Source organism: Periophthalmus magnuspinnatus, chromosome 2 (genome assembly GCF_009829125.3).
Source record: "Periophthalmus magnuspinnatus isolate fPerMag1 chromosome 2, fPerMag1.2.pri, whole genome shotgun sequence".
Taxonomy (NCBI): Eukaryota; Metazoa; Chordata; class Actinopteri; order Gobiiformes; family Gobiidae; genus Periophthalmus; species Periophthalmus magnuspinnatus.
Window position 1 is genome coordinate 16673765 of NC_047127.1, and position 11316 is coordinate 16685080.

An 11316-nucleotide genomic window follows, 5' to 3' on the forward strand; every position below is an offset into this window, starting at 1 on the left:
TATTTGTCAAATAATAATTTATGTGACATTAGAGGATTTTTGGCCTAGTGTACTACATGGTTGCTAACAGTTATGGTTAGTAATATTCCAGGCAATGCTATAACCTTATCATGTAGAAAGGACTGCTCTAGCACAAACGTTCCATAGTGCAGCTTTAAACTCACAAACTGTAAAGTTTTCGTGCTTTGACTAAACCTGCTCCTGTGTCTCCTCCCTCACATCTGCTCCACTACATTTGGTTTTTATTTTTTCCATATAATTTTTGGTCATTTTGCACATTTTTCATAAATAAAACCATAGTTCCAGAGGAGGTGACCAGCCCCACATCTGAGCGCGCTGTGGCCAGAAAAAGGTTCACGTTACAGGGCTTCGGAAACCTCAAGAGCCCCAAAGGTAAAGCAGGAGGAGGAAGAGATTAATCCAACTGTTAAAGTAGGACAGAACAGGGCAAAAATACACATTCAATTAAACATTAAGTTAATAATAACAAACTCTGACCATCTCAAAACGTTAGCTGAGGAATTTAACTTTTAATTCACTGCTTTGAGGCTTCAGAAATCTCAAGAGCCCCAAAGGTACAAACAGGTGGAGGAACATTAATAAAACGACTTAAACTGAGACAGAATACAGTGGTCCCTTGTTTATCGCGGGGGTCACATTCTAAAAATAACCCACAATAGACGAAATCCGCGAAGAATCATCTTTGTTTTTTACAATTATCCTATACAGTGTTGTTTAAAATAATAGCAGTACAATGTGACTAACCAGAATAATCCAGGTTTTTAGTATATTTTTATTTCTACATGGCAAGCAAGTTACCAGTAGGTGCAGTAGATTCTAAGAAAACAAAAGACCCAACATTGATGATATGCACGCCCTTAAGGCTGTGCCATTAGGCAACTAGTTGAAACGGGTGTGTTAAAAAAAATAGCAGTGTGGCATCTGATCAGTGAGGTCATCAATTTTGTGAAAAAAAAACAGGTGTGAATCAGGTGACCCCAATTTAAGGATGAAGCCAGCACTTGTTGAACATGCATTTTGAGAAAAATGGGTCGTTCAAGACTTTGTTCAGAAGAACGGTGTACTTTGATTAAAAAGTTGATTGGAGAGGGGAAAACCTATAAAGAGGTGCAAAACATTATAGGCTGTTCAGCTAAAATGATCTCCAATGCCTTAAAATGGAGCACAAAACCAGAGAGATGTGGAAGAAAATGAAAGACAACCATCAAAATGGATAGAAGAATAATCAGAATGGCAAAGGCTCAGCTAATGATCAGCTCCAGGATGATCAAAGACATTCTGTAGTTACCTGTAAGTGCTGTGACAGTTAGAAGACGTCTGTGTGAAGCTAATCTATTTTCAAGAATCCCCCGCTAAGTTCCTCTGGCAAATTATAACCGCTTCTCCACATGCCTTTTTTTAAACAAAGAACACATCAACTGGCCTAAAGAGAAATGGAGGAACATTTTGTGGACTGATGAGAGTAAAATTGTTCTTTTTGGGTCCAAGGGCCACAGACAGTGTGTGAGACGACCCCCAAACTCTGAATTCAAGCCATAGTACACAGTGAAGACAGTGAAGCATGGTGGTGCAAGCATTATGATATGGGCATGTTTCTCCTACTATGGTGTTGGGCCGATTTATCACATACCAGGGATCATGGATCAGTTTGCATATGTCAGAATACTTGAAGAGGTCATGTTGCCTTATGCTGAAGAGGACATGCCCTTGAAATAGGTGTTTCAACAAGACAATGGCCCCAAACACACAAGTAAAGGAGCAAAGTCTTGGTTCCAAACCAACAAAATTAATGTTATGGAGTGGCCAGCCCAATCCCCAGACCTTAATCCAATCGAGAACTTGTGGGGTGATGTGAAAAATGCTGTTTATGAAGCAAAACCAAGAAATATGCTGTTAAAGAATCATGGAGTGGAATAACATCTGAAAGGTGCCACAAGTTGGTTGACTCCATGCCACACAGATGTGAAGCAATTATTAAAAAAAAAAACTGTGGTCATACAACTAAATATTAGTTTATTGATTAACAAGATTGCTAAATCCTACAAACAAAAATGTTTCTACAAAATCATTTTGAGTTTGTACAGTCAACGGCAGACACTGCTATTTTTTTTAACACACCCCTTTCAACTAGTTGCCCAATGGCACAGCCTTAAGGGCATGCATATCATCAGTGTTGTGTCTTGTTTGTTTTGTACTTGTTTTCCATGTAGAAATAAAAAAATATTTATTAAAAACCTGGATTATTCTGGTTATTCACATTGTACTGCTATTATTTTTAACAAGACTGTATGTCTTAAGGCTGTAAAACCACTCACCACACACTTTATACACTTTTCTCACACAGGCATTAAAATTTTCTCACATTTCTCTCTTGTTTAATTGATTAATAGTGACTCTCGTGTATTTCACAGTTCCTCTGACTGTGCCTCTTCGTTCTGGCGTCACTCCGCTGTCTTGTCAACCGAACATTTATGTAAATTTGTCTGAACACATTTTGTTCTGGTTTTGTGTTGTCCATTAGTTTTACTTGTGTATTTTTGTTGAAGAGACAATAACTTCCACTGGACTCTGATGTAAAAAGAGAGTTACAAAATTTTAATTCACAACTTTGCGAAATCCTTTTTTACAGAAGTAATCAAACCAAGTCATTCTCAACAATACTACGGTAAGAAAATAATTTGGCTCCGTCTTTATGCGCTGCCTCAGCACGTTTCCCAAGCGTGTGCTCTTTTCCTTGTGCGTGCTATCCCTCTTAAAGTGGTGGTAACATATTTACATAAATCGTAAATAATAACAGTTCTACAGTATTTTAACATCAACATTGATGCAATAAAATAAATGTAGCTTATGTATATAAATCAAATATTAAATCTTTCAATATGAAATTATTCATGTAAACATAAAACAGCATTTATAACAAATATCAACACTCGAGGGAGGGACCACTGTACATCAAAAATCATAGACTGAATATACAAATGAACATATCTAGTGATGTGACTCCTGTCTCTGTAAATCCCACTGTCAGACTTGTCATTTTGGTCTTAAGTGTTTGTATTAACCCGCTCTACATGATCCTTATTTCACAATTTTGTCCCTAAATCAACATATGAACATTAATAATAGAAAAATCAGGCATCGTCTTTCGCTATGGATGACGTCACACTCCCTTAGTCCACTTCTTTATACAGTCTATGGCAAAAATACACATAGAAATACAACAGTAAGTAAATACAAAAGCCCTAAAGGTAAAACCTGGAGAAGGAAACTGGGAAGAAAAATTACTAAATGAAATAAAATAGACATTAAATTAAACATTACGTAAATATTCAGAAACTTTTAACTCTTGTTGTCTCCTTGTTGTCTTTTACCTTTAATTCACTGCTTCAGAAATCTCAATAGCCAAAATGGTTAAATAAAATTAAAAAAATCAATGTTAAAATGCCGTTACCTCATCACAAACAGATCTGGAGATGTGTTTTGTTTTATTTACACATATTTAACACACAGACCCTGCATATTTGGGCTGATTTTTCTCTCAAACTGAAAACACTGTTCCACCTTGTGATGTCATCATGTGGTGATACAAGAAGTGCTCCACTATTTTTTAAACTCCACACACCTTCACTAGAATCATTTGGATGATTTTAGCCCTGGAATTACCCATCTCTACTGAACAAAAGGTTAAAAATAAATGATTAATGAATGTGTATGAATGAAACTAAACACAACTCCAGGTTTGTTTTTGAGGAGGGAACAACATTCTAACATGGACTCTTTAATTAATTCTTTCTTTCATTAATCCATTTTCTGTAACATTGAATCTTTAAACTCTATATTTCTATTTTCTCTCCCTCTCCTCTGTTTTATTTTTTGATTTTTCTTTAAATTCAGTGGTGAGTCCTGAGCACATGCCCAAAAGACACCTGGTGAAAAGTGACCCCACCCCTTTTGGGTTCAAAGGTATTTTATGTGGAAATCACTGGTCATCAAAGCACGTTCAGCCACTCTGCACTTGTCAATCAAAACATCTGTCCAACATCCAGGTCCAATAACAAAATCATCCATACTGTTTGTAAAACCATAAGTTCATGAAAAATGGTTATTTGTGTCATTCATTAAAAAAAAAAAAAAAAAAAAACATCTACAAGGGCCAAACCTCCCTGTCAAAGCCTGGCCTCATCTGGTCTCTTTTGCTGAGCAGGGCTGGGTCAGGTCTGGGATGGGAGAACACAGGGAACCTCGCGTGCCACACTGGGGCCACAATGGAAAAAGTATTGTTGTGTCTTTGGGCAAAACACTTCACCCACATTGCCCAGTATGAATGTGGAGTATTGGTGGTGGAAGAGGCAGCCTTGTTAACTGCCAGTCTGTCCCAGGGCAGCTGTGGCTACAATAGTGTCTGACCCCCATCGAGAGTGTAATCAAAGAAGAATGCTCTGTAAAGCACTTTGGGGTCTTAAAAGGCGCTGTATAAATCCAATGCATTATTATTATTATTATTATTGCAAGGTTTGGGGTAATATCAAATGTTTAAATAAGAAGAGGTATTAATTCTAGTGTGTAGCACTCGCACTGCTGCAGACGGATCCTGAGTTTGTGAATCAGAGCATTCATCTTGCTGTGTAAAGTTATCACTGCCCCTGTTTGAAACGTCCTGTATTTGTGACCCCAGTGGCTCGGAGTCCGGGCAGTCTGACCCGGGTTCGTTGGAAGAGTAGCTCCAGTCTGATCCAGAGCACAGGTACAGCGCCCTCCTCAGTCTGAGAGTGGGACTGCAGTGCTCTGACCTAATGCTGTTTCTATCATCTCAACTTCCTCTGGCCTCCATCACAACTCAATACCAGGATTTTAACATTTAACATTTGAACCTGTATGTTCTCCTGACCAGGATCCTGGCTTAGATCTGGTGCACTGCACCTGACAGGTTTAACCCAGGATGGATCAAATGCAGATTTAACCCAGAGACACTGAAGGATGGGTCAATTGCAGGTTTAACCATCAGATAGAGTAAATTAAACTTAAGATTGTTCAAATTTGACTGGAAAATCTGATGGGGACCACAAAAATTCAGTGCTAATTTTCTTTTACTGATGGTTAGGCCCTGGTTTGGTTTTTCATCTCAAATCTTGATTGAAACACATTCCATTAGAATCATGTCTTTTCTGTCTCTCATTTGTGGACTCATCTCTGCTGCTCTGGTGGTAGTGGTGTTTTTAAGCTAACTCTTTCCTGGTTTTGGTCCTGTCTTGGTCTTGATCCTGCTCTGGTTCTCGACAGGTCCTGGTTCTGACCCCGGTCTCTGTGTTGGTTCAGGTTGGACTAAGCCCTCGATGTCTGTGGACGTGTGTGAGGAGAATGATGGATACTCGAGCGGAGAGGAGCCTCTGAACTCCGACACAGAAGAGGAGGGAGCCAAGAAACTGGTCAGAAAGATGGATTTAACTTTGATTTTGAATGATTTTTGAATTTTATCAGACGTCATAAAATGAGGTAGTGATACTTTGCAGCTGATGTCATCAACATTCCCTGGGGGTGTGAAGCTAACTTAATGCACTACTCTGTCTGAAGCTCTGTTCAAGTTGGACTTTAAACTGAGCTCAAGTTGGACTTTAAACTGAGCTTTACATTAACACAGTCTGACTATAAAGGTCAGGACTTAGGTGAAACAGGTGAGCTGATTTGTGCTGTTAAACAACTCTCACCCAGTCACAGGCTAGCTAGCATTAGCCAACAGTTTTTTGGTCACTCTGACTCTTGTGTTGAAAATGAAACTCCTAAACAGGACCATTAATGCTCAGATTGATCACAGGCTCCTGAAACTGTTTAAATCATTTTTTTTAATTTTTTCTTGAGTTGTCACTTAACTTAAAACTTTTTGTCTGCGTACATTGTGTCACCATGGTAACTGATCAAATTTCCACCAATAGAGATGCATGTAAAATACCCCCAGCATGATGTCACTGCAAAGTATCAATTCATTGTTTATGAAGTTCACAGTGGAGAATTTTTTTTTTTTTTTTTTTTAATAAATCTCCAAACTTCTGATTCACAAAAGTTGAACCTTCTCATTATTTGTTTGGAATCAGTTCTACAAACTCATATTAATTTTATGGCTTAAAGTTTTTTTGAACTGACAACATTTGCGTCTTTAAGGTTGAATAACGGCTCCACTTTCTAAAGCTAATGTGAAAAAATCATTTTACTTTTGTTTATTTATACTGACAAAGAATGTCATATACCAGTCTACAATCTGACAATTACACAGAAACTCCACTGTAGAAGTCCGACCTGTCTCCAGCTCAAATTAAACTAGATGGATTGTAGAGTGTGCTGATGTCACATGTGTTTGTAGATATAAAGTGTTCTTGTTCGGTTATGTCCTAGGCCCCGGGCCGGTACACTGTGCTCTGTGACTGTGACAAAACTGGAGCTCAGGATTTAAGCGTGAAGAGCGGAGACACAGTGCAGCTCATCAGAGAAGGACAAGACGGGCTGTGGTGAGAGACCGATATTAGCGCAATATTAAACTACATGTGTGTCCAGAGCCTTAACCTGCAGATAGAAGTTTTTCTCATTCTCAGTATATGGCATAGAGACTGTACATATAATTGGACATAGCTAACCCGCTAGCCGTCATGTTCCAAATAGGAAGTGATCATTGGCAGAGAACGGCTCCATCGACTCACTTTACATTACACAAAAACTGTCACCCCTCCCTTTTTAACTCTGTAAAATTATTCTTTAAGACATCATTTTGGTCTTAAAATGTTCGTATTAACTCACTTGTCATGATCCTGCTGTTTTTATTTCACTATTTTGTCCCAAAATTGAGATAGGAATATTAATAACAGACCAATGAGCTGCTCTGTTTTGCTGCTAGTGTTAGCAACCTAAACCACAGCACCTGCAACCACTGGCTGCAGGTGCTGTGGTTTAGGTAGTGATCATTTAGATTTGGTTTAAACTTTACTAATGCAAGGTACTACCCAAGTGACTATAATGTGATTTTAGTTGCTTATCTTTATACTAGTTATATTTGTGCAGGTGTAATCTTTGTGTAATCTTTGTGTGTTTGTTCAGGTTTGTGAAGAACCTTCGCAGCAGCAGAGAGGGCTGGGTCCCTGCAGCAAACCTCCTCAGTCTCATCTCACAGTCAAAGTCCTCTCAGTCCCTCAGCAGCTCCGGTATGGGACCAAAACCGGTATAGACCGGGTTTAGTCCTCCAAATTCAGACCAGGTTTATTTTGTCTAAACTTGGTTTTAAGTCTGATTAAATCTGGTTTAGTCTTGGTTTAGTCCTGATATTGGGTTTAGTCCGAGTTTAGTCCTGGTTTAGAAAGGGCCTTTCAAGTTTAAATTAGGTTTAGGCCGGGTTTAGAGTAGGTTTAATCCCAGGGTCATTCTAGTTAAGACTTTATTTAATCCTGTTTTAGATTTGGTTTTGTTCCTGGTTCAAATTTTGTCTTTGTATATTCCTCTTGGTTTAGACCTTGTTTAAACATTGTTTAGTCCTTGGTTTAGTCCTGGTTTAGTCTTGGTTCAGGAGAAAATAGTTTAAGACATGATTTTAGTTAATTTCACTCTAACTAAGGAATGTTTAATGCCATAACCATTGTCTTTACTGTGTCTTTCCTCTTGTGTCCTGCAGATGGCAGTGTCTCAGGGAACCTCAGCACTTCCTCCAGCTGCAGTGAGACCTACACCAGTTACTCTGACATCAAACCATAAAGCTTAATTTAAATGTTTAACACCAGGCTAATCCAACATCAAACTAGAAAAACAAAATCTAGAATATTTAAAATTGTTAAGAATATTAAGCTTAACAACTTAAAAAAATACATTTACAATATTAAAAGTCAAGTTGTGACCCTGTTTCTGTTGGTTCCTGATGTATATGTAGCATTAATATAAAAAACTGGAGAGAAAATGAATGTATTCTTGTGTGAAAATAATGTTGAACACCACAAATGCACTGTGATGTGAAATACTACGGAGGAGCAGACAGGAGCAGATTAAGACTTGGTTTAGACCTGGTTTAGTCCCTGGTTTAGACCTGGTTTGGTCCTGATTGAGACTGAGCTTAGGTTGTGCTTTAGTCCTGGTTTAGTCCTCAGTTTAGTCCTGGTTTAGACCCTGTTTTTTTTTCATGATTCAGTCTAGAATTTAGTCTTGATTGAGTCTTGTTTAGACTGTGTTTAGTCCTGGTTTATTCCTAGTTTAGTTTCTGGTTATAGTCCCTGGTTTAGTCCTTCATTTAGCCCTTCGTTTAGTCCTGGCTCAATCCTGGTTCAGTCCTGGTTTACGCTCCTGTCTCATTCTCCAAACTGCACAGCTCATTCACAGCACATATTAATAATGAATAACACTGCAATAGAAACTAAACGTGTTTCAAAACTGGACCTGGACCATGACACGTTTCACTGTTTCTGTTCAAATGTCCTGGTTTATTTTGAAGCTGGTCTCTGCCTCTGGATGAACTTAAATATGACTCTTAATCCAAATTTGCACTGAAAATAAAATGAAAATGTATTTATTTTATCATGAATTGTAATTATAGGGTGAATGCATTGTAATTCTGAAACTGTTTACAGTTTAAGTTGTTTTCGCCTAATTCAGTCAAAAAGCCTTGTCTTAAATGTCATAAATGATATATTTATTTTTGAGTTTATGTAAAAATATATTTGAAATTGAATCACGGGGTTTCAGCTTCCTGTTGTTATAGGTGACATTTTGAGGACTTTTCACCTTTCAGAAGATTAATGATTTTGTTTTAAATTGGCGTTGCTATGACAAAGGTCCTATTATTTCATTATTCTGAAATCCATGGATAGGTAGAAACCAGCTTCCACTAACAAATACTGTTTGTTACCATGTTTGTCTTGCTTTAAATGGCTATAAAATAAATCTGGGGTTAGAATTTACATTTTTAAGATCAAATTTAGATTTTATAATTCTATTTTCCAAATTTTAAATATTACCAACAGAAAATCTAGTAAATGAAATCTATTTTTACAGTAAAAAAAAAAATTCTCCCAAGATTCCACCCAAATTTCTCTCAAAAAAAAGTCACATTCTGCCCCAAATCTTCAACTATTGTCATATTATGCTGACTTATGTTTTGTTTTTGTTTTTTTTAATAGTTCTGTATGTTTTTAAAACAAAACACTGGACAATATCTTTGCAAAAAAAAAGTTTGTTGATGCTGAAATTTCCACATCTCAAATTGTGAAGTTGGAACTGTTACACTGATACCTCACTGTGGTTTTCAAATGCATGTCAAAAATCATGTCCTGTCTGTGTGTCTACTTTAAATTGCTCTTTTTTGATTGTCAAATACGTGTCATGATGTCGTGGACACAAGCTGAACTTTTCTGGTTGTTTTTTATGCAGCACATTGCAGCGAACATGTCTTATTTTCATATTTGTGTGATAAAAGAATTATCTGTACATTTGTAAATATGTAATTCTAATGTATGTAAAACAAGACACAGCTTTAATAAAGTTGAAATGGTTTCCTTAAAAATGGCTGATTTCTGAAGATTAGTGGGTGGGATTAAGGTTGTGGGTTCGATTCCCAGGCCCAACACTTACACAGTAGTTAAGTACTCCTGACCAGGATCATAACCAGATCTGAGGGTCCAGCTATACTCCTGACTTACATGACGCTGCTGAATCCTACGTGTATCATCAATTAAGAATAAAAAATTGGAGAACAAAGTAAGTACGTCACCGTGGGTGTAGGCCGAGGTGAAAACGGAGGTTATCAACAAAATGGCATCTTGAAAATTAGCGATTGACGAATCACTCTAAATACTTTGAGAGTGTAAATGGTGAGGGGACACAACAGTCGATTTTGCAGAATAAATCTGCTTTAAACTCAAAACAGGTAACACTAGCAAGCCAAGTTACAGATTACATCTGCGGAGAGGTGACCTCGCTCTCACCAGAATGCTTGATTTTCACGGTATTTTCGAGCACAGGTGTAATTTAGAGGAGTTAATGCCACACTGTGAAACATTCTAGGCCAGGGGTGCTCAGACTTTTTAAGTATGTGAGCTACTTTTAAAATGATCGTGTCTGAAAGATCTACCACCTAATACAAAAATGTTAAACATATATTTATTTGTAAATGTATTATGAATTCTTACATGTACAGTGCATTTTGATGTACCTTGCACAATGTCATGAGATAATACTGCACAACACAATTGAACTTCTTACATGTTCATAATTACTTGAATGATGATTACTGCTCTGACTTGCACTGAATGGAATCAGTGAGGGATGCATAGTTCGGGCAGTAGCTTCTGACAACCAGCCAGGAGTAAAATTGCATTTTTCGTTTGAAAGCGATAACAGAGCTAATCATGTTGATTACGGTTTTGTCTTTTTTTTTTTTTTAATAGCCATAAAAATCATGTTAAACGAAGTATCAGAATTTACTGCATTTTTTCACACAACTACTTCTATTTTACTCATCCATCCGTATTTTTTCTTTTACGCATCGAATGACTGGGAAAATCCCCGCAGCACCGCGCTCTCATTCATCACCTTCGAGGGACAACAGAGGCAGATTACCGTAATGACGGTAAAATATTTAGATAGCCTCATGTCTCCGCTTTGAGACGCCGTTTGATTTACATGAGAGCACGACTGGGCGCGGAGTTTCGCTGCTGGAGAGTCCGCAACCCGCTCTATCGGCGACGATAGGATCCGACGCTATAGGGTTAAGCTAACTCGCGCTTGTTTATGCGTGTGCAGCGCCCATGATGTGACCTAGAGTCAGGTGTAATCTGACTGGTTGTCCTGTATATTAGTCATGTGACTGGATGGATGATGGGACGTGATCTACCCAAAATGCCTTCGCGATCGACTGGTAGATCGCGATCGACATAATGAACACCCCTGTTTTAGGCAAAGCAATAACATCTCCATGAAGATGAGTAGATGGTGGACCCTGCACCAGAAATGTTACATAGTGTATCTTTAAAACATCCAACAGCCTAGACATGATCATACTTAACAGTATTGCCATTGCCAACATTGTAAAAGTAGCCTACTTACCAAATGTACTTAATAAAGTAAAATGAAGTACTTAAAACCTCAAACTATATTACAATACTGAGCTAGGAAAGTTATTCAGGCCAGCATCAGCATCACGGCAGAACTCACTCACTGGAAATAATTCATCTTTATCTTATATTTTAGACACAACTGTAGAATCAACATTTATGGTATCAATAAACTTAAAATTATGAGGGGAAACTCATAATGGCCGTAATAAACTGTCAT

At 37.7% G+C, this 11316-nt stretch overlaps 1 protein-coding gene across 4 annotated transcripts in view; it reads left to right on the forward strand.

The window, feature by feature from the left end:
• Positions 1-9542, forward strand: part of LOC117381876 (guanine nucleotide exchange factor DBS-like) — a 66830-nt gene extending 57288 nt beyond the window's left edge. The window contains exons 28-33 of one of the 4 annotated variants that reach the window (XM_055227776.1): positions 301-393; positions 3916-3984; positions 5338-5447; positions 6409-6521; positions 7105-7208; positions 7673-8075. In XM_055227776.1, the coding sequence (XP_055083751.1) occupies positions 301-393; positions 3916-3984; positions 5338-5447; positions 6409-6521; positions 7105-7208; positions 7673-7752 (569 nt within the window). In that variant the 3' untranslated portion in view covers positions 7753-8075. Of the gene's footprint in view, positions 1-300; positions 394-3915; positions 3985-4696; positions 4766-5301; positions 5448-6408; positions 6522-7104; positions 7209-7672 lie in introns of all 4 variants that reach the window. The other 3 variants (XM_055227778.1, XM_055227782.1, XM_055227787.1) reach the window with 3 other exon arrangements.
• The last annotated feature ends 1774 nt before the right edge of the window (positions 9543-11316 follow it).